The 15,133-nt window shown below is 50.6% G+C and overlaps 1 protein-coding gene across 1 annotated transcript; it reads left to right on the forward strand.

Moving 5' to 3' along the window:
• Positions 1-203: 203 nt before the first annotated feature.
• On the forward strand, positions 204-6,102 carry TWIST1 (twist family bHLH transcription factor 1). Its single transcript, XM_035130281.2, has 2 exons — positions 204-1,302; positions 5,272-6,102. Exon 1 carries the CDS (start codon positions 633-635, stop codon positions 1,266-1,268), a length of 636 nt encoding a protein of 211 aa, XP_034986172.1. The 5' UTR covers positions 204-632; the 3' UTR covers positions 1,269-1,302; positions 5,272-6,102.
• Positions 6,103-15,133: the final 9,031 nt, after the last annotated feature.

Raw genomic sequence — 15,133 nt, forward strand, 5'->3', positions numbered from 1 at the left:
TCTTTTGCTATACTTAACAAAAGCTCTTTTTCCAAAAGCAATCTGCTCCGAGACGACCTACTTCAAACGAGGGGAACCCGGGGGTTTTGGAAGCGGGGGCTCCTCCATTCGATCTCTGGCTAACGGTCTGGGAACCGTTTGGGAGGGGAGGGTGCGGGAGGGAAGCGGAAACTTTCCTCTCAACCTCGGCAAAGTCCCTCCTCTCCACGTCAAGCCAATGACACCGCTACCCCCGAACTTTCCGCCAGCAGGAGCTATAAGAGCGTCCCTGGCTGCAACTTTCGCCCAACTCCCAGCCAGCTCCAAGGAGCCATCGGGAGGGGAGCTGACACCGCCAGAGAGATTTCCACCGTCCTCGTCCTCTCCTCCCTCTTTCTCTTTCTCTCTCACTCTTTCTCTTTTTCCCCCGGCTCCCGATGGCCTCCCCCCACCCACCCAACTGAGGCCCTCCCCCAAGCCCCCACCCACCCACACCCTGGTCCTCCTCCTCCTCCTTTTCTTCCGCAGGCCCAGGATCCAGCCAGGGGGAGCTGGCTGGCTAGGCACCCTCTCCTCTCCTCCCCCCTCTCCTCTCCCCTCCTCCCTCGCCCCCTAAAAAGGGCTGCTCAGCGCGCTGCGGGTTGGCCCCCGAGATGATGCAGCAGGACGAGTCGAACTCTCCAGTCTCGCCCGCCGACGACAGCCTGAGCAACAGCGAGGAGGAGCCCGACCGGCAGCAGCAGCAGCTTCAGGGCTCCGGCAAGCGAGGGGGACGCAAGAGGCGATCGAGCCGCAGGAGCGCCGCCGGGGTCGGCGGAGGAGGAGGAGGCGCAGGAGGAGGAGGAGCCGGCGGGGGTATCGGATCGGCGACCGAGGAGCCGTGCAGCCCGGCGCAAGGCAAGCGGGGCAAGAAATCCGGCGGAGGCGGCGGGAGCAGCGGCGGAGGCGGCGGCGGGAGCAGCAGCGGAGGGGGCAGCCCGCAATCTTACGAGGAGCTCCAGACGCAGCGGGTGATGGCCAACGTGCGCGAGCGGCAGCGCACGCAGTCGCTGAACGAAGCGTTCGCGGCGCTGCGCAAGATCATCCCGACGCTGCCGTCGGACAAGCTGAGCAAGATCCAGACGCTCAAGCTGGCCGCGCGCTACATCGACTTCCTCTACCAGGTCCTGCAGAGCGACGAGCTCGACTCCAAGATGGCCAGCTGCAGCTATGTGGCCCACGAGCGCCTCAGCTACGCCTTCTCCGTGTGGCGCATGGAGGGAGCCTGGTCCATGTCTGCCTCTCACTAGCCTCCCGCGCCGACTGGCCCGGCCGGAGACCGAGGTAAGCGGGAAAGGGACGGGAAAGGGCAGGGGAGAGAGAGAGAGATCTGGGATCTGGGAAAGAAGAGGAGGGCCGCGCTCAGACTTGGCCTTTGCCGTGGGCCTGCTGGAGCAGCCTGACTCTCGAGGAATCCCTCTGAGACAGGCGGGCGCAGCTGGACTGCAGCCTCCCCTAGACTGCGAAAGAAACTCGCTTTGCGCACGATCTCGGGACCCCGGACACGCATCCGGCCGGGTGGAGCGGCCAAGTTCCCTGGGAAATCGGGGCCTTTTGCCTGCAAATCAAGCTGGGCTAGGCTTCCTTGTGAGGAAGCGCTGGCTGTCTCACAACTTCTCTCCCCTCCTCTCGATCCTTTGCGAGAGAGAGAGAGAGAGAGAGAGAGAGAGAGAGAGAGAGAGAGAGAGAGAGAGAGTATCCCTTTGAATCCTCACTTCAGTGTTAGTTAAGAATCCGTCCAAGGCAGCTGGTATCCATAGAGAGAGAGCCCCCCTCTTTCTTGGAGACGGGAGAAAGAAGGCCTCTAGGACGCTCCCTCCCGATTTCGGAGATGCTGAGGCTCGCCCGCCACTCTGACGCCTCCTTAACTTCCCGCATCCTCCTGAGTAAGTCCCTCTGGACTAACTTTTTTTCTGGGGTGGAAAAAAGCATTCGAGTAACACGCCCTGCCTTCCCCCAGCTTTCAAAGATGGAAGGCTGCCTTTCCAAAGCAAAGCGCGTAGGCCTTAGCCGCCCGGCTTAGGCGGGATGGATTTCCGCGTGCAGGATGAAGGAAACTCAGGCTAGCTAGACTAGACCAATGGGAGCAAGCGAAAAAGCGAGGGTAGCAAGTCGTCCTGGATGGCAGAGAGTGGGTCCACCCCTGAACTGTATCGTTAAGGCATTCTTTTCCCTTCCCTTCTGAACACGTGTCCTACCAGGGGTGCACCCCGGATCCTCTCTACCCGATCCGAATTCCTTGGTGGTGGGGAAAGGTTGAAACGGGACTTCTGGGCCTGCAGCCTGAGAAGGGAATTAGGCCAAAAATCAGGGAAAGCCTTTATTTAAAATCCCAATTGCTAGACATGTACGCAGGCACCCCGCTCGCAAACAGTCAGCTAACTCGCTAGATTCGCCAACCCAAAGCAGAAAAGCTCCCACTTCAGCATTTATTCGAGTCGTCCTCCACTTCGGGGGAGATCCGGGTGATCCCATCCCAAGAAAGCTTCCTTGGAAGCCACTTCGGCTTGAAAAGGAAGAAGTAAATTCTTGAGCAGGAAGGGAATCGCATTTCCTAACACCGACCCACACACACACCGCTAGATCCTAGACACACGCTTTCTTGCGGAGGTCCTTCCTTGAAGTCAAGGCTGGTTAACTGGTCGTGGAGCCAGCCAGATATAACACGCTGTCCACAGAAGCGTCTGCTTTAAAGAGCATGTGCCTTGCGTTGGACCGTGGCGTTAAGTTTAATGTTTTGTTTAGTTAGCCCCACCCCAAAAATCTTGCGGACTTTCCAAATGCGTTGATTCCGATGAAGCTCCTTCCCAAGGAAAGGGCTGTTGGAAGCAGATCGCGGGTTGTGGGAAGACTTACATGCGCCTTTTCCTTTTCTCACGAAAAAAATTCTGTGTGCCTGTGGCATCGGGGTCCCGAAAGTCTGATGGGACGTTGACTGATTCTCGCTGGGATTCTTAGGCAAATTGGATCGGCTGCCCTAAACATAACCTCTCAAATTACGCAACTAAACTGGTTTGGGCGTAGTGGTGACTTCTTATTTAAGGTTTGCAAAGCGTTCTATGTTGGGTTACAGGAGTCTCAGAGTCAGCGCGCGCCGCTTCATTTTTTAAGAAGCTCAATGAGCCCCCATAATCAAACAGGTCCTTATTATGACTGGCTGTTGCAGCCTCTTTCCATGAGTAAGTCCCACGGATCCCAGCCAGTCCTTGCTGCCAAATTAATATGCTTAGGTCAGCAGGCGGCTCCTGCGCATGTTTACTCGGAGGTAGGTCCCACGGAGTCCGGTCGAGCTGGTAGCCATGCATTGGCTTGTCCCAGCCTGGAGACTGGTGGCGCCACCATGGAAGAATCTCAAGTAGGCTACATTTGTACCTCCATCCTGATGCTGCGATCCTCTGCACACAACACCTAGGGAGAAAACATAAAGAGCAAGCACGGATAGGATCGAGCTGATAAATCTGCTTTCTTGGAAACGAAATGGATTTTAAGCCTTAATTCGAACCTTTATCAGTAATACATATCAATACTGATCCAAATGGTGCGTTACTCTGCTGAGGGTTACTCAACCACGTAAAGCTGCGGAAGAACTCAAAGAGACACCCCGCCCCCAAAAGAACCCGGGGGTGTTGTAGTTTTTAACCTCTCACAGAGCTGCAATTCCCAGCGCCCTTAAGGAACTACAGTTCCCGGGGTTCTTTCGGCGAAGTCATGTGCTTGAAATGAGTGGCGTGTAGGCAACCTGATTCTCAGTCTTCTAACAAAATGTGGCGGAGTATAATGAGATGTTCAAGGGAGAGCCTGGCCTGAGGGATCCTCGGAGAGTCTCCCTATTGGGGCTGCAGTTCCATTAACCGACTTCCGAGTACTGAAAATATATAGAACGAGGCTGTAAGTCTCCTGGCTTGCGGCCTTGCTTGCTTTGAGGAGGACAGGCACGTGGGAATGCGCTATACGTTCCTGCCCGTGGAATTTTCAGGAGACGCTTAGGATGGCGTGGGAATTTGGGAGAGAAAGAAGCACCGCAACTCCCGATCCCATGCATGTTTACTGGGAAGTCACACCCACCCAGGACCGCGTCTTAAGGTCTTGTCTTGTGCAGACGGACTTAAAGTACCAACACTACTCTGAGCTGCATATGACATTCCCCAGGGAAAACACGGGCAGCACCCGGGTGCTGCATAGCGGCAATCCTATACTGTACACGCTTCCCCCGGAGCAAAAAGTCCCATCGGCTCAGCAGCGGGGATGAATTGAGGTGCAAATGAGACTATCCCGGCAGCCAGGGTTCCTTGCCACCACAGCTCCCCTTTGAAGACATTTGGGGTTTGCTTCCAAGTAAACATGATCGGGATTGGAGCATTGGGCGAAGCCAAGGGCCGCCCAGCATTTTCTCTTCCAGTAGCACCAGGCGGCTGCTGAGCTAGGCCGGAGGTTGAGGGCCCAGACCAGAGCGCCTACCTGGTCAGGTTAAACAAAGCAGCTTAACTGTCACGGGGACCGCAGCTTGCAATCGAACCGCAATCGGCAGAAGGAGCTGACTGGCTGCCGGTCAGCCTCCTACCGCCTCTCTCCAGATGGGCAGAGAACCACGACCAGCCAAAAAAAAATGTTTTGTTTTGAGGTTGTGCCTCAGTCTCTTAGGAGTACTTACAACGCACACAGGGAAATTAGGTGGGGATAACTCATGAACCATTATTATTACTATGATTCCTTGAAGCAACTGGGAAACGACCCACCTCGGGCTGCTGACCAGGCTTCCTTGAAAGCAAGCTACCCCAGATCTGAGGGGATCTGCTTCCAAGTAGTTGAGCTTAAGAGCACCAGGGGGGAAGCGGTGCCCCCCCCATGCACTAGATTCGCCTAGATATCCGTAACACTCCCCTCTGCGCGTTTCCTAATTTCATGCCTCTCCAGCAGGGCCCTCCCCCCTCCTTCCTTTGTGCTTTAATTCCTCCTTCCCCCCCCCCACCCCCGTGGACACACAGAAGCACATTGTGTAGAGCAGGCTAGAATCAAGCATTTGCAGCGGTGTTGTTTGCTGGAATTGTCACGCATATTTTTACGCCGCCCTTCAATCGTACTCAACCAGGGCGGTGTACCTATATATATATAAGGAGGTGTTTCTTTTTTAAAAAAATAATTAAAAAATATGCCTCTTTCTTTTAGTATATGTGCGCAATATATTTAATTTTCCATTTCCAGTAACCAACATTCCCTTCTTCTCTTTCTCTTTCTGTCTCTGGGTTTTTGCAGATGACATTTGTTTCCAAAGAAGGAGAGAAAACGGACAATATAGAGAGAGACTCTGCACTTGGATTCGGCTCCCCTCCTTTGTTTTTCTCTCCCCCTTTGTTCCCTCTAAGACAATATATAACGCCAAGGATTTTCTTGGAAATTGAGCGGCGTTCTTGGCCCACATTGCAAGGAGCAGGGCGTTGGGAGACCAGGAGAGGCGAGAGACCCGGGGGGGCTCCTCGGATGGTGAGGCGGCTGATCCAGAGGCGGCCAAAGGGCCCTACCAGACATCTCTGCATTCTGATCAAAAATCTGAACCGGTTTTATTTTTATTTTTCTATTTTGACGAAGAATGTTGGAATTTAACTTTTTTTCCTCTTTACTTCCTTTTTTTTGTTCTTGCATGCATGCATTCCCAAGAGAGTTTATGAGCCACTCATGAAAGGAAATACGTTACTGTGGACTCCCCCTATCCCCTCGCTCTCTTTTTGGAACAGATCTAATGACAGAGAAACCCGGAAAAAACCCGTTTAGAACGAGTGAGAAAGGAAAAAATATTTTTTAAGAAAATATGTTTAGGGTAGCTATGCATTATTGGCTCCAAAACTCTTATAATCCTGCTCCTCTTTCATTTATATTTTATTTTTCCTGCAAGGAAAAAAGGAGGAAAAATGGGGTGGGGGGAGAGCGAGAGAAAAAAAATGAAACATTCTATTTATTTATTGATGACCCATGTTTAAAAAAATGCAAATAGATCCGGTGTCTAAATGCATTCCTATTTTTATGATTGTTTTGTAAATATCATTGTATATTTTTTCCTGCAATAAATAAATTGAAATGTTAAAAGAATTTTAAAGTTTGGTCTGTACGGAGGAAAGCGGGCTTGAAATCGAAGGTAAATAATGCTCGATCGGGTAGATCTGAAATTACCCAAGAGAGTAAGGGGCCAGGGTCAGAGGGGGGGGGGAATATAAACAAACGAGAGAAAAACGCAAATAAACTAGCTACTGACAGACACATGAGTGTTAATTATCGAGACAGCTTTATGATTCTGCTGGAAGGTTTTGCAGGACTTCGGATTCTCTCCCCCTTTTAATCAACATAGCGAATTTTATCATGGTAAAGTGTATTACAGTATTATTATTATTATTATTATTATTATTATTATTATCATCCTCATCCTCATCCTCATTCTCCTTCGATCTAAATTAAGAACCACCCATCGGCCCGCTTGTAATTTCTCCACCGCTGTGTTTCTTGCTATCTGGGGGTGGGGGGCAGATAAAGGTGCTCAGCGGTCGCTTAGCTATTTGTGTTTGTTGAGGGTTTGGGGCGGAGTGTAGGTTGATTGAAGCCCATCCATTAAGCCAAACGCATCCAAAGTTTTGTTTTTGTAACGAATTAAGTCGGGAGCAGGGAGTGGGTGATGGCTTTTCACACCTGCCTCCAGAAACGTGTGTTCGAAAGTAAGGAGAGAGAGAGAGAGATTGCATTGATTTTGCTGGGACTGACTTCCTCGGGTCAGGCACGCTGGCTTTCCAATGAGAATTGGCCGACCTTTGACAAGTTTTGTAGCACCGACGTGCGCGGCGTTGCAGATAGATGACCAAAAGTTTGAGCATCAGACTTGAGGTCTTCAGATTGTGTGTGTCCCCTCACCCCCCCCCCCGGATTGTTTTGTTGCCATAGATCAGACAAATAGACGGTGATGCCGCAGAAGGAACTCGACGACGAATGTCCATGCAGGAAAACAGCCCATGTCCAACTCAACGCCTTGCAAGCAAATAAGCCCCCATTCATTCGGAGGGAGCTTTGCTTCCAAGCAGCGTGTCCGGCTATAGCACCAGCCCAGCAGTGATAAAAACGGTGGCTTGTAGGCGAGCGGCTTACTCCAGGAGTAGGGAAGACCAAGGTCTCCTATTTCACTGCTTGCTTTTTTTAAGCATCAGTTTTTATGTTGTTGTTTCACACCAGGCGAACAAATGGCACGTCGGGCAACCCCTGGGCTCGCCTTATCCCTTTCCAAGTGACCCCACCCCCACCCCAGCCCCTTCATTCCAGTTTATATAAGCCGAAGTAGAGGCACTCCCGATCCGATTGACACGGTTGGGTGCGACGCGATCCTCCCCGCGGTGCCCATTAGACAGAAGCGAACGTCGAGTCTCGAGGTGGTGCCTCTAGCATTCCTCAAGCCAGAAGCAACTGGGCTTCCTTTCGTGTAAACGTGTAATAAGATCCGGTAGCACATCTATCCCGCCCCCGCCCCCCCCCCCCCACAACTATTCGGATCGGCTCGCTTGGGATGAGCTGCAAAATCCAAAGCGCCTTCTGACGCTGACCTGCGGTTCAGATCCGCGCGGGTTTACACTCGAGGAAGCGAGCTGCCTGCCATGCAAAGCGGACCTTGAGGTCCTTGGTCCGCATTTGTATTGAAATGGAAGCATCTGGGAGGTAGCAGATGCTAGTTTGCTCTGCCTTAACCATGTCTGATTACTCTGGTAGTATAAATAAGCCGGGCTGGTCCCCCTCATCCCAACAATCCCTGTTTGTTTTGCTCAGGTTCGGGTTGACGTTTCCGGATGCCTTGTTTGCCTTTTCCTGGCCACCTTTAGGCCACCTCTCGCGCCTTCCCCAGCTCCTCACGGTTCCCAAGACCGGCCGTGTCGGGGGCCGGTGAGCGCTGTTGACAGAATTTTAAAAATAAATAAATAGATAGATAAACGGCAGAGTTTATTTGTGTTTAAGGGCGGGGATTAGCCAGGACTTTGACAAAAACTGGATTTGAGTCTTGCTGCGGTCCCGCCCGTCAGAAGGAGGAAGGGTACCCCCGGCAGTGTCGCCCAGCAAGCTTTGGAATCGACTGGATTTCCCCAAATGAAGTGGCCTGAGATTGCAGAGATATTGGGGGCATTTCCGACCTGGAGGAGAGCTAGAAAGCAGAGAGCAGGAATCAGAGCATGGTCTGGGCTGTTGGAAAAGGTAAGGTGCAAAAACCTTTGTCTAGTCTCCCTCTTGAATGGACTTGATCCTAAAAGTTGTCCCCGGTTGGCACCTCCGAATTTATCGGTGGAGATGGTGAGGGGTAGTTGCCACTGGTTTGTCAGGAAGCTTGTTTCTAAATATATGGATCACCATGTCATAGCTGCCAAGTTCTCCCTTTTTTAAGGGAAATTCCCTTATGCTGAACAGGTTTCCTCGTGAGAAAAGGGAAAACTTGGCAGCTATGCACCATGTAAACCTGACGCTCACGCCCTACGCGTGAAATTCGAATTCATTCATCTACTCCGAGAGGAATTGGTTTCAGTTCGGTTCCACGGACTGTAGGCGCTTGCGAGAAGTAAGTCTTCCCCTTGGATTCAGTGGGGGTAAATGTGCACAGGATCCGGCTGTTTAGCACTGTATCCATCCTGGGTCTCTACACATGGGATTAACCCTTTTTGAATCCAGTGCGACGTGCTTTTGAGCAAACGTTTAGGCCTACTCTCCTTCCTGTTTTTTCCAGCCTAACTTCCTTCTAAGAAAGTATGTTCAGGATTGCTGTTTAGGGCTCCAAGACTAAAATGCACTTCCTGGGGAGCTGAGCCCCTTTGAACCAAGTAAAGATGCACAGAATTATCTCAGCCTTACAGCCAGAACTGGACGATGCTTACTCGAAAGTAAGGCCCTCCGATTTTCCGCGGAACTGATTTCCAAGTACTCTCGTTTCCAAAGGCTGCCTTAGGCTGTGGCGCTGAAAGGAGATCCGAGGTCATTCTTTGCATACTTCTGTGCGGAAGTGAGGGCAAACACCAGTGGGATTCGCTTCCAGGTAAAACGCGTCCGGCTGCCTGCTTTGGTTTCATTGGGCGTGCTTGAAATTACAGGCGACTTTAACTGGGACGGGAGCCTTTAGATGTTATTCGTTGTGCAGGAGGGTGGGGAGAACGTCCGTCACTCCTGGAGAGGGTTTCCAACTAGGGCAAAGAGTGGAGAACTAGTGACCTTCCAGAATATTGTTTGGACTCCAGCTCCAGTCACCCCTGACCATTGGCCACAATGGCTGGGACTGATGGGAGATGAAGTCCAACAGCATTCAGAAGGCCACCGCCCCCCTCCCCTTTCTGAACAGGGGCCCTTCTCTTCCACTCTCTTTATGCTGGCTAGCTGATGTTATTGGTATCCCCCCTTAGTAAAGGATCATAGAATTGTAGATATCCTTGTTCCTTTCAGAGAGGGGAGTGGGGGGGGAGCATAGGAGCCAACTGCAGGGCGCCAAGATCCCCTCAGCCCCACAATAAAATATTTGAGGGGGCCAGGGTTTAATATTTTATTCAAGTTGGCACCCCTGGGAGGGAGGGAGAGGATGCTGCCGTCTCAGTCGAGATGACCCTTTAGAGAAATGTTCGGGATTTAGGGCATTGTGGGACTGGTTCAAGCAGGAAGGCGTTCACTTGGTATACTAAAGAGCCATAGGATGGATTCTCGCATTTTCCAGCTCGCCTTCTGCTTTGGGTATTTTTTTGGGGGGGGCGGTGCAGACTGCTGGCCTACCCGTCAGTACCTGAGAGACCAGGGTTCAAGTTCGCACCCCACAGGAGCCAACTCCTAGGTGCCAAGGTCCCTTCGCCCACCCCACCCCAAATAAAATATTTGAGGGCTCTGACCTCAAAGCTGATGAGCAATGTCTTATGGTTATGTGAGGTGGGGCTTACCTTCCCCTCCCCCCATTTTTTTTTATTCAACCTGGCACCCCTGCCCCGCTCAATGGTGATGCCCACTGGGTGACTTAGGGCTAGCCACTGTCTCTGTTTCACCTACCTCGCAGGGTTATTGTGTGGATAAATTGGAGGATGGATGGATAGATAGATATAGATCTGTGTGTAGCATAAAAAAACAAGGATAAATGGATATAAGGATATCCATTTATTTGTTGTTTAGTCGTGTCCGACTCTTCGTGACCCCATGGACCATAGCACGCCAGGCACTCCTGTTTCCACTGCCTCCCGCAGTTTGGTCAAACTCGTCTTCGTAGCTTCGAGAACACTGTCCAACCATCTCGTCCTCTGTCGTCCCCTTCTCCTAGTGCCCTCCATCTTTCCCAACATCAGGGTCTCTTCCAGGGAGTCTTCTCTTCTCATGAGGTGGCCAAAGTATTGGAGCCTCAGCTTCAGGATCTGTCCTTCCAGGGAGCACTCAGGGCTGATTTCCTTCAGAATGGATAGGTTTGATCTTCTTGCAGTCCATGGGACTCTCAAGAGTCTCCTCCAGCACCATAATTCAAAAGCATCAATTCTTCGGCGATCAGCCTTCTTTATGGTCCAGCTCTCACCTCTATACATCACTACTGGGAAAACCATAGCTTTAACTATACGGACCTTTGTCGGCAAGGTGATGTCTCTGCTTTGTAGGCAAGGTGATGTCTCTGTCCATTTATATCCAAGGATAAAAGGACATCAATCTGACATCAGGAATCACAAGACAGAGAAACCAGTAGGAGAACACTTCAATCTCCCAGGACATTCTATACAAGATCTCAAAGTAGCTGTCTTATTACGAAAGAATTTCAAAAATAGACTGGAAAGAGAAGTTGCTGAATTGCAACTTATTACCAAATTTAAAACCATGCACAGGCCTGGTCTGAATAGAGACATTGGATTCTTATCTCATTATACATGATAAAGCTATTTTTAGCCATCTTACCCCTTGCTTTTTCCTGTGAGACCAATTGCAGTTGTTAACAGTCAACAGGTTTACCACACCTATCAGCCAATCACCCATTCCCACCACCCTTCTGAGTAATACCCTTCCCCACCCTCTCACTATTTATAAGGGTCTGGTGACTTCTGTTTCAGTATATCTGAAGAAGTGTGCATGCACACGAAAGCTCATACCAATGACAAACTTAGTTGGTCTCTAAAGGTGCTACTGGAAGGAATTTTTCTATTTTTTAAATAAAAAAACAAGGATGGCTATAGTTTTCTGAGTATTGAGAAACTCGCTGACAATTGGTGGGGAGAGTCTACACTGCATTTGGAGCAGCCAAACTTTTCTGACTTCTCTCCCCCCCCCTGCCCCCTCAAGCCTTGTACATTCCTCACCCACTGATCTGCTTCCCCATAAGGAAGCCGGCCATGTTTGGTTGCCATGGTGTTCATCCTCTTGCGAAACAGGGCTCTGATGACTGGCAAGAGGACTTGGACCACTTAGAAACCTGGAAGACAACAAATGAATTCTGGGATATCCCCCTACAGCAACCCACTTCACACACACACACACACAAAAGCAGGGCCGGCTCTAGGTATAGTCCCGGTGGCGCGGGGCGCCAGGACGCCGGGCTGGTAGGTGGGGTGCTGCGCGGCGGCTGCGAGGGTGGCGGCGTAGGAGCGATCTCCGCGCCTCAGCTCCAGGGTGCCCGGCCTGCTCGTGACTGCCCTGCACAAAAGGTAAAGGGATCCCTGACCATTTTGGCCGAGGGAGCTGCGTACAGCTTCCGGGTCATGTGGCCAGCGTGACAAAGCCGCTTCTGGCGAACCAGAGCAGCACATGGAAACGCCGTTTACCTTCCTGCTGTAGCGGTACCTATTATGTACTTGCACTTTGACGTGCTTTCAAACTGCTAGGTTGGCAGGAGCTGGGACCGAGCAATGGGAGCTCACCCCGTCGTGGGCATTCAAACTGCTGACCTTCTGATCAGCAAGCCCTAGCCTAGGGTTTGTAGTTTAACCCATAGCGCCACCCAAGTCCCAGGCCATTCACACACACACACACACAGAGAGAGACACACACCTCCCCTTTAATTTTGCAAGGGCTCCTGGGACTTTTTGTTTTCTTTTTGCCCATCAAAGCAGGAGAGAGCGAGGGCTCCGGCTGCCGGTGTTCCGGTGCAGGGAATGGAGTGTGCGGTGCTGGGGCTGCTGCAACTGCCCTAGGGCCTAGAAGCAAAGCAACCTTTTGCTGCAGCTTGGCCCTCGCGCGCGCTGGAGAGAGAGCGAGAGCACCCGCGGAGCCTTCTTGCACATTCCACGGTTTGGCAAACGCCGATCTAGTTATTTTCTCTAGTCCAGTATCAAATTCTTCTCAGGCATACGATTTCACTTGAAGTCCTGCCCAGGAATCCTTCAAAGTGAGCGTTTGTCCCCGCTCTCATGATGTCAGGCGGTTTTTCCCTGCATCTGTAATCTTTTTTTAAAAAAAGTTGTTGGTTTTTTTTTTAAGGGGCGAGGGGAGATGAAAAACAAACTTAAATGTGCGGGGAAACAACAAATGTTAGGGAAATCCAAGCAGATCCAATGAAAATTGGAAGAAGGGCGCGTGCATTTGGGTGGCGTTGGTGGTAGTGTTTGTGCTTAAGTCTTAACTTCGTCCCACGCAGTGACGGGGCTTTGGGCTTGGCGGTTTGGGTGGCGTTGGGCATGCTTACTCGCGAGTAAGCCCTTCTGATTTCCATGGGGCTTGCTGCAAAGTAAAGGGTTGCGAGGATTGCTGTTTTAAATGACGATCCTAGGCATGTCTACTCAGAAGTCAGCCTCCTTGAGATCAGCAGGGCTTACTCGCATGTAAGGGTGCAGAGATACTGTACTTTAAAGACACAGGGCACCTGCAGACGTATTTTCACTGTACCCTTATCATTAGTACTTATCACGGTGGTCATGCTTTCAATACTTTTTGCTCCTGCAAAGGTTTCAGGGTGTGCATGCTGCGTTTCCAATTGGTGCATCTCGTAACTTTTTATGCCCCAAATATTCCGGGTCTGTGTGCCTCTTTTGTTGAGCTATAGCGGAAGAGCGTCCCTGCAGACCACGCTAATGCTGTAACGTTGGGAAGACACTGCAGAACAACGAATAAACCGGAATTCTGTGTGGATGGACCGGTGGAACTCCACCAGTAATGCAGTAATTTATTGTGTCAACGATGACACGTTGCAGAATGCACACCCACCCACAAACCAGTCTGGAGGGCCGGGTCCACTGGGATACCCTTAATTTTCATTTCCAGAGGGGTTGTAATCGTCTCTGTTGCAACGCAAACAGTTATGAGTCTTGTGGAGCAGTGGCAAATTCATTATGGCATAATCGTGGAGTAGAGCTTACCTCGAAGTAAGGGGGTGCTGGACCGCAGCCCTGCTTGAGAACAGGTTCAGGAAATGGATGGAATATTCTGAGTAAATAAGTGGGTGGATTTTGGTTTAGGCGTATCTAGGTTTAGAAATGCTACTGTTTCGAGTAGACGCGTTTTGGATCCTAAGCATGTAATGGGGTATATGATGAGCGGCAGGAGACCCTACCTAAAACACCCAAACCGAAGCAATTACGTTATATCAAAAGATGCAATCCGTTAGCATGCAAATATTAGGGCCCTCGGGGAAAAAAAACCCTCATCAATTTATATTATGTTATATTTATTTACCTGGATTTATATACCACACAATCCTCATAACCTCTAAGCGGTTTACATAAATTATGCATTATTGCATTTACTCAAAAGTGTCCTATTATTCACTTGGATTCATCTTAGGGTGCACTTACTGGAGAGTAGATCCCACTAAATCCCATGAGACTTACTTTTGAGGAACTACATACATAGAAGCCCTCTGGTAGAGCAATCGGGGTGGGGATCGCACCTGTAGTGTCGTCCAAGCAGAGGTGAAAGGAAATCCCAGGGGAGTCAAGGAAACATACTTCGAAGTAATAAGTGTTCAATATTTAAGCAAGGAGACCTGCTTTCCTAGTAAATATAAATATGATAACCGTGGCTGTGTAACACACCGTACATTAAAAGCACATGTAAAGCTTACTCCCCAGGAATCCTGGGAGCTGTAGTTTGCCCATCGCAGCACTGTAATTTGCAGCACCCTTAACAAATTTCAGTGCCCAGGATTCTTGGGTGAGTGGGTGCTCTTTTTTTGCACATATATATGCTTACGCTGCCCCTATGTGCTTGACTGAGGTTGTAAACCTGAAAGCCACCTTACCCTGAGTCAGACCATAGAGAGGTTTGATTTGGGGGGGTATCTCACGTTCGATTTGTGGGGTGCAACTGAGACTTGTAAATCTCAGCTCTTGACTGAGGCTGTTCCTGCTGCTTTGGGTTCAGTGAGAAACTTGTGGGAAGGAACCCGCTCATTCGAGTACTGCCTGGAAAATCGTTTCAGGGGTGACTCTCCTGGTTGCTACTGCACTCCAGCTCCCATCGACTGGGGCTGATGGGAGTCGGAGTCCAGCAAAAGCTGGAGGGGCCGCAGTCTCCCTCCTCATCCATGATGCGGATCCGTGACACTCAATTCCTTCTCGCCGCGCACTTCTCTGCGAGGAGGCTCCATTGAAAGCCTTCCAAGGACTCTTGGGTGCCAGTTGGTAGGATAGACCAGATTCAGGTCGAGAGGAGGAACCTCGGAGAGACCTGGGAAGAGAATCCCACAAAGCAACCCCAGACCATGAGACTGAGCACCAAAGATCGGCGATGAGCACCCCCAGCGGGTCTTGGCAATGGCACCACACGAGAGCACGACCCTTCGCCTCCAGATTCCGCCTTATATCGATCGTTGCGTGCATTTTGAAGGACGGGTAATAGCCAATAAGTGATCGCGAGTCGTCTTCTTCATGCGGTTATTGTGATTATTATTATTATTGGCTTCGATTCCGATTCGGGATTCTGCATTTGCAGTTAGCGTAACACCTTTTTTTTTTTTGCTGTAATAGAGCAAAGGTAGGCAGGTAGGTTAACTGCGCATCCCAGGCTCAGTAGTGCTCACTCCAGAGTATCTGTGCATGGAGTTTCAATCCTAATGCACGTGCTGCTCAAGGGAGCGTGCATAGAATCGCAGCCTTGGTCCATTTTCTTTAAGCAATGCCATCGGAAGGAAGGAAGCCTCTAGGTTTAGCGAAATAAATGAGGTCAGGGC

This window comes from Zootoca vivipara, chromosome 12 (assembly GCF_963506605.1).
Source record: "Zootoca vivipara chromosome 12, rZooViv1.1, whole genome shotgun sequence".
Lineage (NCBI taxonomy): Eukaryota > Metazoa > Chordata > Lepidosauria > Squamata > Lacertidae > Zootoca > Zootoca vivipara.